Here is a 14,255-nt window from a genome sequence, read left to right on the forward strand (position 1 = left end):
TTTTTGTTTTAAATCTAACCCTATTTTAAAATGTATTCCTTACCCTTCCCTTCCTTTATTCAAATGGTAATTAGCCCAAAGATGCAACACTTTTAATGGTATAAAAGATTTGCTGAAACATGAACTCTGCACATGCACAGAAGCTATGTCAGCTTAAAAGAGAGGCGGGGGGGGGGGAGAGAGAGGGAAAAGAAAAAAAAGGAGGTTTGAAGAGACAGCTGACTGCAAGGAGAAATTTATTCAAATTTATTTATGTAAACTTGGAACCACTGAGGGAAATCACCCTTACGTGTCCTTTGCTCCAGGGGCTACTTAAGGAAAAATAAAAGGGGTTAAGCACTGGACCATTAAAAGTCAAGAGGTTGCCAAGTTCCAAATCTAACATGCCAAATTCTTTCCACAAGTATAAATATCAGAGTAGTCCTACTATAAGTTTGTCTCTTGAGTAGTTTTTACTTATAAAAAGAAAAAAAGGGTTTTAATGAATTTTATGATAGGTTTTGTTTTGTGTGTATATACCTATGCATTTTAGGAACAGCATTTCCTGACAGAGATTTTCACATGAAATAATTTCCCCTTTCAAACAGGATACGTGAACCTCTAAGACTCAAACCCACATAAGGAAAATATTTAATAACTTGTCAATTGTGTCCAAATTAACAAAAGTTTTGTCCCTTCATTTCTTCCACAGCCAAACTAAGTGAAATAAATTAAACAGACTGAGGAGAAAATAACAGTAGTAATTATATGAAAAGGTGATAATAATATTGAGATGAATAAAATGCTTAACTCTAAGATTTTTTTATTGTTTGCAGCTTCCCAAGAAAACGCAAGGATATTCTCTGTGTTTTTAAGTCCCCAAAACCCTGCCCCTTACAGGATATCCCTTCTACAGATGTTAATGCAGATCCAATGATGGAAAACCCTCAGCCCAATTCCTAGTGACCACAAGACTATTTATTACCTGCAACAACAACAGACACCAGAGTTTTCAAAGTGGCCACAGCAATCTCTTTCCAAAGGACATAGACTGACAGGGAGTGGGGGGCTGACAAAGGGGGGAAGTTGAATTGCAAGGACATTCTGACATCCTGATTTAGCAGGAATGATCCCTTATAGAGTTAAATTGACTAATTTGGACAAGTGCCCTTTTTAGAATTTTTTTTTACAGATTGGTTTGAAAAGGTGAGAACCATGGTGCTATCTAAATTCTAATTGGACTGTGGTTTAACCCACAGCGCCACCCCAGTAAAATCTAATCAACGCCTGCTAAAGAATGGGTGTGGCACAGATAAAATGATAAGATTAACTGTAAGACAGGAAGCAAACAAGGGTAATTAGTTTAGTCATTGCTTACTAGGATTATATTCTTCCAGTGTTACATTAAGCAGTATAAACAAAATGAGAAAGAGGCAGGAAAATCTGGGAAGAAATAATAGAACAATTGGAAGTATAGGAATTGCTCATCTCAAAGCCTTCCCCCCTTCTCCATTAGAATGCATAGCCTAAAATTAGTGCAAAAATCTTGGGTCTTCAATGGTTAGTTAGCTCTCCAAGCTCAGACAAGGCACTTACCATATTTTTCGCTCTATAAGATGCACCAGACCACAAGACTCACCTAGTTTTTGGAGGAGGAAAACAAGAAAAAAAATATTCCGAATCTCAGAAGCTAGAACAGCCAGAGAGATCACTGAGCAGTGAAAGCAGCAATCCCTCTTGCTGTTCTGGCTTCTGGGATAGCTGCACAGCCTGCATTCGCTCCATAAGACGCACACACATTTCCCCTTACTTTTTAGGAGAGAAAAAGTGAGTCTTATAGAGCAAAAAATACGGTAGTACTCTCAAGGAACCCACACTCACTTTCCCTTAAGGACAGGCATATCCTTCCTCCTCCATTTCCTGACTATTAGTGTGGGTTCTGTGGGAAAACTGTCACACTCACTTTCTAAAGGATTTTGAGAAACGTTGGGGATTCTTTCACTCTTTAAATCAAGGTGTGTATGTATTGTAGAATTTGCTGCCTGCTTAATTTGTAATTTTGCTGTCTGAAGCAACATCTATATATTTTCTGTCACTTTCATTTCATATAACAATAAACCGAGTTTTCTTTAAGTCTTTTGTGTGAGAACTTTTTGTGGGCAAGGGGTTAGGAGAAAACACATATTCATACAGACACATGTCATAATTCTAGCAAAAGACCCTAAACCTCTTGTGTATGCATGTGAGTGCTGGACATGCATTTGGGTTCAGACACATACTTTGTGACAGCGCCAACACTTTCTGCAGATTGAAATGACAGCATGAACCATACTTGGCACCTCAGTTGATACACTGGACAAAGAGCAAATTTCAAGTTACCAAGGCTTTCCTGCAACAAAGCATTAAGTGTGAAATACTTTAAAACAGGTAAACAGAATGTAGTCCTCCAGGTATCACTGGACTACAACTCTGATCATCCCTGGCCACTGGCCACAGTAGCTGGAGCTAAGGAGGCAACCAGCACCATTGCAGAACTCTTGGGGGACTGAGAACAAAGTGAAGAATTTTAGACACAATAATCCTGTAACTCTTGCTTTTGTAGTAACTATATAAACAGGTTGAACGGTAATCACCAAATTTGATATGAGAAATAAAATAAGATATTCCCGAGTCTAAATAATAAACAGGAGGGTGACATTGGCATCTCTGCTCTTGCATTGCTTCCTTCCAGCCACTGCTGGCGATAGGAAATTCTGCAACATCTCTGCATTTGGATGTAGCTGGATCATTCCCTCACATATGGGAGAATTCTCAGAGGTTTCTGTTGCCCACTGTGCCTCTGCATGAGTTGCAGCTGTGCGCTAGCCCTCATCTAACAGAGTAAGCCCACAACTTACACACATTTAACTTGTTTCCATTCAGGTCTACGCACTTGGCAATAATAAAAATAAAAAGGGGGAAATATCTCTCAAGAAAAATATCTGGCACTGAACCCAACACATTGTGACTATATGACTTTGCCTTTAGGAGCGATCCCCAGAACATAACCCCTGCATAAATTGCAGGCGTATCTGCAAAACAGATACAACACAGTGACTCATGAGAAAACACAAAGGGCAGGCTATACTTCAGGCAGGCACTTCTCACCCTGTTGCACCCTAGAATAAACTTTTTTGGGTGTAAAAGTGGGGCCTCATTGTATTTTAGAAACACTGAGGTAGAACATAGGTTAACTGAATTGAAATTCTGTGGCCGTTTTTAAAGTTGTTTTGAGTCTATCACTGTTTTGGAGCGGGGTTGCTTTGAAAGGACACATCTCTCAAAGCTTTGGGGGCGCCTTTTTGCCTCTGGAAATTTTCCCTTTAGGAGAGTAAGCTTACCATTTTGTTAGCAATACCATGCTCTGTGTTCAAAAGGTCACAGATTGGAACCGTTTACTAACACCACCTTCTCATTTGGGTGCCATAAAGGGGCGCCAATTACACATTGCAGGCGGGGGTAGCATACACAGCAGAAAGGACTGGGCACCCAACAGCCAGGATGAAGCATCACAAACAGCTGGTCTGTAGGCTGTGTGGCTACACAGCTAAGCTAGTGCAAGAGTATTTTTCCCATTAAAAGTAATTTTAGTTAAGCTTTTAAGGAGATTGAGGACATCCCCCTTCCCCACAGGTCACATCCGATCACCTCACTGCATTGGCCACAGATAAGAAAACTGCCCTCTTGAAGAACCCCCATGTGGATGAAAGAAGGAGGCAGGAACATTAAAGGAATGACTCACAAAATTTACTGGAACCATCCCATGTACAAATGGTAACTCACTGTGGGCAAGCACTTGGCAATCAGAAAGATCTGGTATTACAGCCTTTTGGGAACAAACATATTATCGTACTGCAGGCCAAATGTGTAGTAAGACGAGGACACAAGCCTAGAGCAACCCCCAATCTCTAACACTATTTACACTCAAAAGCTTAGATCCTGGACCAAACTAGACTGATATCAGTGGGGCTACATAGCAACAGGAAACCAAGAATCCTTGTTCATATATAAAGTGCTACTTGTAAGGAACAGAAAAGAGGTTAACTGCTTCACGCCTCAGAATGCAATAGTTGGTGATGTTTGCTGTTCTTATTGTTAAACAATAATTAAAAATAAATTACAAATAATTTTAAAGAGACTACAATAGTTGGGGTATAAGTTTAACAAGAAGATTTAGAACAACTTTCTTAACCTTTCGTGCAGTTGAGCAAAGCAGCTCCCTGAAATCAGGCCTCATTTGCAAGCACCTCATGTGCATTACCAAGGCAATTCACCAAGACACAGAGATAAACATTAACGAGGTGGTTCAGATGTTGTAAAATAGCACAAATCTCTCATGACATTTGCCTGTCTGATATTCTAACCTTCCAAACAGCATAGCCTTGTACTTCATACATTGTAGAGACCTTGTGATCACAGCACAAACAGAGGAAAAAACATAGGATATTGTAACATGTAGTAGCTGTGTTCCCACATCCACCTCTCTCTTCAGCAGCTCTGGGGAGGATGAAGGTAAGTGTGGCATTATAAAGTAGCAAGCTCGCCAAGCTTGGGGAAGGGAGTAGGGGAAAAAATCAGTCCACAAAAGCCAAAGAGGTGTTGGGGAGAGGAAGAAATCTTGCCAGTGTCACTCTTTGAACTTCCATTCCTGTCGACACATTGGACAGTGTTGCTGGACTTGCTGGGAGTTAAGCCATTTGAGAATGCAATGCATGTGGAAGCAGTGGGAACACTGGCCCCACACTAGGGGACAGTCATCTCCAGGCACTTTACCTGCAAAACATAGGTTCCATTAGAGCAAAGTTGGGAGAAGATGGTGCACAAAGGTTAAGGAAAATCCCAGTGAACTGATACTCACAGTCTGGGCAGCAGCCATTAAAGGCCATCCGGCAAATGCCACAGTTCTCATCATTGGCAACCCAGAGCCAAGAGGCAACGCCATGCCAGCTCTTGATTTTCACTTTCATTGTGTCCAGACTACGTACAAAGCTTAAGATAGCACCTGAGGGAAGAAGTAAAAGGTCGAATAAGACATTTTCTGTTTCTGCAGATCTTCCAAGTTAAAAAGACTGCGATCCTCAGAACTGTACATTCTTCACATTTCTCTAAAGATGTTAAGAGTTTTTGCACAATTTATCTCAAATACCTTGACTACCTCACACTATTCTCACACTGTTCTCGAAGCTACCAGCATGAGTTTGACCAAACTGCGGAAGGCAGTGGAAGACAGGAGTGCCTGGCGTGCTCTGGTCCATGGGGTCTCGAAGAGTTGGACACGACTAAATGACTAAACAACAACAACAACACCTCACACTATGAAGAAGACTCGAGAGTATGTCAAATTTACAGATAGGGAACAGCAAGATAAGAACATTTGGCCACTTTCTCAGTTTACAAGAGTGCTAGGACAATTCTTAGCTGTACCGCCTTATCAGTTCTATGCTGTACTGTTATCTTAAAACTCCACTATAGGAAAGGCTGAGCTATTACAGATATGAGCACAACAATGCAAATGGCTACATAAATGTTACTTGCCATTTCCCTATAGTGAAGTCCCCAACTAAGACAGGTCTATTAGGCATAAGATTTGGGGGCAGCAGTTCAGGTGACTGCAGACATTTAGCTCTGATATTTTGCCACTGCTTTCTAGCAAACAAAATTTGCAGGTAAACGTGTCTGTCCAAAAGCAGCAGTAGTATCTTTACTAGTACATTCTAAAACATCAAATAGGGAAAGGGAGCTTTTGAGTCCACCATTACTCTTTCTGAGGCTAGATATTAAGCTAACAAACAAAATGGGGAGAGGAAAAGTTATTTTAATTTAATTAGTTAAGGATATTAAACAAAACATAACATCTCCAGCACTGTTAAAAGGACTACATTTTCCTTTACTTACCTCACTTTACCTTAGGTACTACAACTAACAGGCCAGTAAAATATGCCCCTGAATATATTTTTGGTCCCCTCTCCCATTCTCCTAACATCCAATCTGTAGCAAATAGTTTTGTGGCATCGTATTTAGTTCTGTTGTAGAAAAATTTGGGGGTTGGCAGATCTTTATTTTTCTGTTGCACCAGTTCCCCTCTCCTTTCAAGGAGGTGAGGCCCAGAACAAAGGTGTGCAAATCCCTTTAAATAGACATTGCCCAGTCTCTTAGCCAAAGATTACTCTAAAAGCATCAAACACACATCACAGAAAGAGGTTGTCTACCACAGAAATTTGAGGGTGTGGCTTCTTTCCAGGATATGTGATGTTTTACTGATTGCCAGGATATCTGATGTTTTACTGATTGCATTACCTGGGCAATCTTGCCATTCTTTTGAAATGGTTAGTTTTTGCATCTAGTTCACAGGCCCACCCTATTCATACACAAATGTCAATACAGGGTTTGTAAGCAAAAAGAACTCCTGGCAAACGCTTCTCCAATCTATTTCCTTCTGCAGAGGAAATAGTTGGGGTTAATAAGAGTCAAGATGGCCTCAGGAATTGCTCTCCTGTAGTATTTCATACATGTGGTTTATATACTTATATGTGTGTTTACAGGTAAAGGTACCCCTGCCCGTACGGGCCAGTCTTGACAAACTCTAGGGTTGTGCGCTCATCTCACTCTATAGGCCGGGAGCTAGCGCTGTTCGCAGACACTTCTGGGTCACGTGGCCAGCATGACAAGCTGCATCTGGCGAGCCAGCGCAGCACATGGAATGCCGTTTACCTTGCCGCTGGTAAGCGGTCCCTATTTATCTACTTGCACCCGGGGGTGCTTTCGAACTGCTAGGTTGGCAGGCGCTGGGACCGAACAACGGGAGCGCACCCCGCCGTGGGGATTCGAACCGCCGACCATGCGATCAGCAAGTCCTAGGCGCTGAGGTTTTACCCACAGCGCCACCCGCATCCCTATATGTGTGTTTACCTTGTGCATTTATGAAGATTTATTCTCAGAATTCTTATAACAGTCTAAATAAAAATATTGCACCACTGTCACTTCTGTATCATTTTATGAGGTTCTAAAGCAAGAGAGAGGAACAAGACATATAAAAGTACCCGCTCCAAAGAGAATACCGTCTTAACTTTCAGCAGTCAGGGAAACGACAGAAAGACCAGAAAATAGAGATGGAAGCAAAGTATGAATGCGAGCAAATGCAAATACACAAGTTTTGGTTCAGTTGGGGGTGCAGACTAAGGGGTCGAGCTCACAGAAGAGAGGAGTATTTAGAAGGCCTGGGAACTAATTCCAGGTGTAATGCGCAGTAAGGGAGCATTGATAGGAGGGGAACCCCAAAGGTCATCTAGTCCAACCCTCTGTAGAGCGGTACGAGGAGAACAGCCAGACTCTGGGGTACCAAGGATAAAAACCCAACTCAACGGAACCCTCCGTCGCACCTCCAACCGCCGCGCCCAAGCTCACCTCCCCTTGTACCGGAAGTCCCGCCCCTTGACGGGACTTCCCATGTTTCCTTGCGGGCCCAGCTCCCATAAAGCCTCGCGCGACAACGGCGCCTGCTGCTACCTCTTCTTTCTTTCGCCCAGCCGAGACTGCACGTGCGCGCTCTTTCTCTCTCTCCCCGCCCCCACCCTCCTCCTCCTCGTCTCGCTCGGCTTTCGCGTCCTCCCCGCCTCATCCGCATCCGGTCCCCGGTGTAGCGCGGCCGGAAGTGTAGGCCCCGGGAGCCGGAGGGAGCCGCCATCATGGGCGACAAAATGGATATGTCTCTGGACGACATTATCAAGCTGAACCGGAGCCAGCGGGGCGGCGGCGGCCGAGCCGGCGGCGGCCGAGGCCGCGGAAGGGGATCTGCGGGTCGAGGCGGCGGAGCCGGGCGAGGCGGAGCTGGGCGGGCAGGCGGGGGCGGCCCCGTCCGGAACAGAGGCGCCCTGTCCCGGGGAGGCGGCAGGAACAGGCCTGCGCCCTACAGCCGGGTAGGTCCCTGGGCGAGCGGGCTCGGACGGAGCCCCCCCCTTTACCCGGGGTGGAACTGGGCTCCGGCCGCTTGTTTTGCGAACTTTCTTGGGGAACCTGGGGACTCGGGACTTGTTCTGTCTCTTTCGGGGAGCGTCGAGGGGGGTCTACCCCACGCGGAGATAAGAGGGTTGGGCGGGAGGAGTTGCTTCTGGGTCCCGGCGCGCCTAGGCCCAGTTCGGAGCGCTTGTTGACGGCAAGCGGGGCGAGGAAATGAAGGGGTTTTCCCCGCTCCGCCTCCGGTTTGAGTAGAAATGCAGAACAATGGGGCCGCCGTTTATGTGGGACGCTACGTTGTACTGATCGGGTTTTCTCTCTCGTCGCAGCCAAAGCAACTCCCTGAAAAGTGGCAACACGATCTCTTCGAGAGTGGCTTCGGTGCTGGGGCTGGTGTCGAGACAGGCGGAAAGCTGCTCGTCTCTAATCTGGATTTTGGAGTATCGGATGCAGATATACAGGTACGTTCTCCTTGTCTTTAATAAGAGGGAGCCAAGAGGAGTGGATAGTTGTAGCTGGTCGTTTAGTTATTTTACTCACGTTGCAGTTTCCTATTGCTGTTCTAGATTTCCCTTGTGCAATGTGTTAACTTTTCCCTGACCCATTACTACATTTCCCCACCCTTTTTCAACAGTAAGTTTCCAGAAAAGAGCAGTTACGGGACAATTAGTAATTGCCCTTAAACCGGCCCCCCCATAGTTTAGGATAGCATGCAGCTTTAGTTAGCATATTCTGGTGCTCCTGTTTTGAGTACATATAAAAGCATTTATGAAATTGAAGTCATGTGGACATTGTCTTAAGAAGAGAAAGGTGCCTCTTGAAATTCTTGATTGACAGAAGACCTTAATCCGATGAGCCTTTTAAAAAGCTTATTTCGTGGCATTTGTTTTAGCCATATTTTCCAGGTCTGTATACTGTCTTTCAAATTTCCTTCGCATCCTATCTGAGGTACTGGTGCAAAACTATTTTTCTCTTTATAGGAAATTTGGAGATAGAAGTATAGGAAACTTTAATGTTTTTGTACTTTGTTTTATATTTGAACTAAGGATATCCTAATGTATTAGCTGAGATGTAGTGCACAGATATGGCCAGTGTAGGTGTAGTGCTTGGGCAAGGACCTGGATGTTGGGCAAGGACCTGGGGGACCAGGTTCCCGTTCTGCTACGAAGCTTACTGGATGACTTTGGACCAGTCACTGTCTCAGCCTAACCTACCTCATAAGTTGATGTGTGATGATAAAACGGGGAGGAAGAGAAATACACGTGCTCCCTTTGTCCTCAGTGGAAAGGTGGAATATAAATGTAATTATAAAATAAGGAATTAAATGCAGTTTAGACTTTGTTACTGCTTCCAATGAGGCTACAATAAAAAGCAAAATGTCATGGAGAACAGAAAGGTCTGCTGTTCTATTCTTTGGCCCATCTATTATTATTATTTTGGAAGAATCTCTTACTGTGTCCTAGCATATGTGAGATATCGCTTTCTCGCTTTCTAGGAGCTTTTTGCAGAATTTGGGACATTGAAGAAGGCAGCAGTGCACTATGACCGTTCTGGGCGTAGTCTAGGTACAGCAGATGTCCATTTTGAGCGAAAGGCAGATGCACTGAAGGCTATGAAACAGTACAACGGAGTTCCCCTGGATGGTATGTATTTTATGTTCACCTAGCTATTTACTCAGTGGGTGGGAGAAGGTATGAATGAGAACTCTGCTCATACACATACGCGACAGTAACATGCTGACCAAGTGCATGGAATTTTATGCTGGTAAGTGAGCAGGCAGGTGAAGGAAGGATGAAAAATTCTATCCTGCCTCACTCTTGGGTCAGCAGAACCGATACATTTTTTGCAGGTCAGCAATTTTTATGAACTTGCTTACAAGGTTGCCGTAAACACGTGTTCTTTTTATTTTTCCTAGGACGTCCCATGAACATCCAGCTGGTTACATCACAGATAGATACACAGAGGAGACCAATACAGAGGTAGGAGGTTTGTCTTTTGATGTTTCACATTGATTAATAAACTATATGGATGTCTCCAATTATAGTGCAGACCCTGTTCATTTGTACTTTTAATTCCCAGAGATTAAATAATAGATGGACTTCCCACTGTCATTTTACAACATGGAGCATGATTTTTAAATTGTAGTTATGTTAACATTACCATACTCTACGAAGTTCTTTGTGAAGGGTGTAGATTGAAATTTATTTCAGTGGGTTACTGTAATGCAGTTTCTATTTGTAGGTTGCCGTAATTCAGTCTTATCTCTTGCTTTTAGTGTAAATAGAGGAGGCATGACCAGAAACCGTGGTGGTTCGGGTGGCTTTGGCGGTGGCAGCAGACGAGGCAGCCGTGGCAACAGGGGCAGAGGTAGAGGTGCTGGCAGGAGTTCCAAACAGCAGCTCTCTGCAGAAGAATTGGATGCACAGTTGGATGCTTACAATGCCAGGGTAAGTAATAGTTGAGGGATGGTGGATGGCAGTGGGGAGAGGGAGGTGAGCCTGATGGCAGAGCCTGGCATACATGCATTAGTCATCTGTGAGAAAAAATGCAACTTCACATAAAGTAAGGCATTTGGAGATAGCACAGCACTAAAGCAGAGCAGTCTGTAGTTTTTTTGTTTAGTTTCCAAGTGATTTCCATGTGTTCCCTCCTGTGTGCGCAAGAATTAGCTGCGTAACTGTGGAGTCAGTTCCTACAGTGTAGCAAACTATGATTCTTGTGGAGTGCTACTCAGTTTGGTGAATTTGGTGACTCACTAGATTTGGTATCTTTGATAGGACACAGCCTGTGGTTGTGGAGTGTATCACATTCTGCTGTGCTATATCAGCTGTCATGCTCTAGGCATGTTTCATAGTCATGCTGCACAATCCAATTTTCACAGCTACTCTGATTCAACTCAGTGATGGATGGTGTTCTTTATTAACACTTCTGCCCTGTAAAGAAGTCAATCTGGGTAGACTTTGCTGCATGCCATCTTCCTGCTACCATCATGAGTCATTACTTGGAACTGAAATCCAAGAACCAAACCTAAATTTAAATATGCAGGACTGTAAAGTACATGCTAGTTAATAGAAGAGGCCAGCTAATTGTGATTCTGCCATCTGTTTCCTGAGTACAAAATACAACTTGGATGCAGATTTTAAGCTTTCTCTAGTATTCTGTAACTGCTTGCAGTTTTGAGTGGAGATTTATGTACATGCCATGTTTGCAGCCTTCCCCAAACTGCTGCACTTCACATGTTGCTGGACTAAGTGTCTCATCATCCTTGATTGTTGGCCATGCTGGTTGGGGCTGCTGGTAGTTGTAGTCCAAAACATCTGGAGGGCACCAGTTGGGAAAGGCTGTTGTGAACTCTATTCACTTTCTGCTGTTAGTGAAAATGTATTGGAGAATTATTTTCTTCAGCACTGAGCTATAAAGATGTATGTTCTTGGCTAAATAACTTTGCCTACATGCACAGAAATTAATGATGCAGCGAAAAGCTATTAAAAGCATTTTGTTATGGTTAAACAGTACTGCACAGGTTCTGGTTGTACTGTGCTGCTTGGGGAAGTGCCCTTGACTATCTGGATTTCTTGTCTTGGTACTTAGCTGGTGGCAGCCAACTAAAACTGTTTTCTTTCTCTTAGATGGACACCAGTTAAAGCTGTTGGCGCATCTTGTGCATGGGAAGGACTGCAGACATCTCATTCCATGTTCCCCAGAGGGAGAAGGGTGGATGGCGGCAGCGGCTACTAATATCAAGAATGGAATTTGTTTTACTTTTATGTTCTGGAATAGGTTTCAAACTCATGTAAAGTTTTCTTTCTCTCTTTTTTTTAAATTCTGAGACAGATCTGTTTTGTACCGAGTTATTTTTGGGAAAAATTTTACTGGTTGCCTGTTGGGCCAAGATGGCTTTTTCACCTTGGCAGTAATAAAATAGAAATGTGTCTAGAGCTGTAAATGTCTGCTTCCTGTTGCAGCTGGAACCTAGTCTTGGGGCTGCAGAAGCCAAGACGGGTAGAGGAGCAGGTGTCTGGCTGCAGGCCCCTAGCAAAAGAGTTGGTGCTGATTGCCCTTCCTAAGGGGAGGGATTCTGTTCTCTCAGGTCTCTCTCCACTCTGCCTCCGTATGGGCTTGTAAACTGTATATTCCCCATCTCCTGTGTGCTGACTCTTCTTCGTCTGTGCTAAAGCCAACCGGTGTGACTGCTTTCGCAAGGAGAGGATGGTGGTCTCCAGTGGTCATGAGAGGGAGTAAATTTCTTGTTAAAGTCGTTTTTGTATTTAACACTTGATTCCAAAGTTCAGTGCTGGTCCCACCTCAGTATTTTTACTGTAAAATAAGTTGCTGTGAAAACTCAGTGACTCCAACATGCCAAGTAAAGATTTAGTCTTTCAACTTGCAATTCCCTATTGAATTCTTATTTCAAGTACATCTGTCTGGTGGCATTTATTATGGTCTTTTTTCACTACTGCTGATATAGTGGGTTATAATATACTGTAGTCATTTCCAGGTCTTGTGAGATCGGAAGGCAGAGTACATATTGTAATATTGTGGTGGGGTGAAAGGGATCTTTATCTTCTATGTTTGGTGGGCATTAACCTCAAGCCATTCATAGACATTGTACCAGTGCCACCACCCAAGGATACAGGTTTCTCTCTCCCCACCAGTTATCAGCTTCGGATATGAAAGAATCTGTGTCTTCATGGTTTTTGGCACACTTTCACTTCAGCACCACAGCTTCCTAATGCTGGAGGTGAGAGTAGGAATGCAATCTGAAACACTACCAAAATTACAGAAGTATCTTTGATCACTGCATTTCTATTTAAGGAAAAACATTTAACAAAACCAAAAGGGGGAAAGCTTTGCATACAAGAAGTGTAGATACTTGCTAGACATTGTGATCTGTCACTAATTATGTGCAACGAATTGTCAAGATCAAACTAATCTCCATAAATACCTATTATGATACTAAATACTGGGTGAAAAATTCAGTTGGGAAAACTTGGCATTGGCTAAGTTAAGGCACGCGGTGATGATGGATGCGGTGATTCATTGGTGTAGAAAATATGACTGGAAGGGGGTGTGGTAATAGTAACCTTCCCGATTTTGAACTCCCAGCTCTTTATCTAACCAGAGCCAACATGACTAGTAGTCATAGTTAGCCATTCCCGATTTAAAGTGATGAGGAAAAATAACTTTTCTGTATAAAATTCAGATAGTCATAGAAGGTTGTGTTAATTATATTTTTAAGAACAAGTTTTCAACTTATTTCCAGATACTTGTGTGCATTCTGTTTTGTATTCATAGCTAGTTGAAATTATACCCTGCCTAGAACATTAATGCTCAATTGCTCAATCGAGGCTATATATATATATTTAAAAAACTTTATATACAAATACATCAGTTCCCTGCATCCCATTTAATGGGGACTGTTGTGTATGTATAGTAGAGCCTTTGCTTAAACTGATATTCATTTTATAAAAGACTAGTTTCTCATTTCAGAATAGTACCAGCTTTTTTGAGATTCTTAACCCTTAACTCCATTTTGGTTCTGTTTAGCAATACGCTGAAGGGCAATGGAGGAAAGCCCCACACTACAGAATTAATAGGGAATATACGGTACTTAACAATTGTTTTAATAAATGCTGCACATGTGCATACTTAGCAAAGAGTTACTGCCCTTTCCAGCTACATTTTAAAGTTGCAGCTAAACATCTATAGAACACCACTATGCTACACTACGTTTTAGTAGTTGCAAGAACTGCATTTTGTTTGTTAGGATTACAGTATTTTAAATACCATAGGGATTAAGTTTGTTGCTCCTTGAAAAACAAATTTAATGAGGTGGTGGGCTATTGCCTGATTTGGACTTGTTTATGGGTGGGCACACAGTTCATGTAGTGCAAATTAATAAAAATCTATTGGCATAGTTTAATCGGGCAGCAGTTCTCAGTGTTCTCTGTGTGTGCCCAACACTCGCTGGAATGGATCATGCCTTCATAAACGCAGGCTGTATTTAAGAAAGCGTTAAGAGTTGCTTACGCCTAATAGTTCCTAACTGTTCAGTGGTCCGCTCTTATGCGTTTACCCAAAAAGCTGAACGGCATTTCCACATCCGTGTATCGTATTCTTGCACGTCAACTCCGCGTGAAACAATTTAAAGTTTTTATTTGATGGCGGTGAGAAGTAATCCTCTGCTGAGATGCCCTGTGTTTACCGCTAAAATCCTAAGTATACTTACGTTTATGAGGAAGCGAGGCTCGTCAAACAAGGACGGGGGAAGGAATGGGGTGGGG

General features: G+C 43.0%; 2 protein-coding genes across 6 annotated transcripts; one reads left to right on the plus strand and one right to left on the minus strand.

Annotated features, from left to right (window-relative positions):
• Positions 1–3,743: 3,743 nt before the first annotated feature.
• Positions 3,744–7,738, minus strand: ANAPC11 (anaphase promoting complex subunit 11; the record flags this gene model as incomplete). Of its 4 annotated transcripts, none has more annotated exons than XM_083430233.1 (3): positions 3,744–4,791; positions 4,877–5,020; positions 7,423–7,738. In XM_083430233.1, the coding sequence occupies 3 exons, from the start codon at positions 7,736–7,738 to the stop codon at positions 4,646–4,648; spliced, it is 606 nt and encodes a 201-aa protein (XP_083286359.1). In that variant the 3' UTR covers positions 3,744–4,645. The 4 variants fall into 4 exon arrangements, with proteins under 4 accessions (XP_083286359.1, XP_083286360.1, XP_083286362.1 ...); XM_083430234.1 differs by having other exon boundaries at positions 7,398–7,616; XM_083430236.1 differs by lacking the exon at positions 7,423–7,738 and adding an exon at positions 7,212–7,391.
• On the plus strand, positions 7,704–12,361 carry ALYREF (Aly/REF export factor; the record flags this gene model as incomplete). Of its 2 annotated transcripts, XM_083430219.1 has the most annotated exons (6): positions 7,704–7,934; positions 8,301–8,432; positions 9,467–9,614; positions 9,887–9,950; positions 10,247–10,418; positions 11,601–12,361. In XM_083430219.1, the coding sequence occupies 6 exons, from the start codon at positions 7,704–7,706 to the stop codon at positions 11,613–11,615; spliced, it is 762 nt and encodes a 253-aa protein (XP_083286345.1). In that variant the 3' UTR covers positions 11,616–12,361. The 2 variants fall into 2 exon arrangements, with proteins under 2 accessions (XP_083286345.1, XP_083286346.1); XM_083430220.1 differs by having other exon boundaries at positions 10,247–11,655.
• Between the last annotated feature and the right edge of the window lie 1,894 nt (positions 12,362–14,255).

Source organism: Podarcis tiliguerta (assembly GCF_965153285.1).
Source record: "Podarcis tiliguerta genome assembly, chromosome: 2".
Taxonomy (NCBI): domain Eukaryota; kingdom Metazoa; phylum Chordata; class Lepidosauria; order Squamata; family Lacertidae; genus Podarcis; species Podarcis tiliguerta.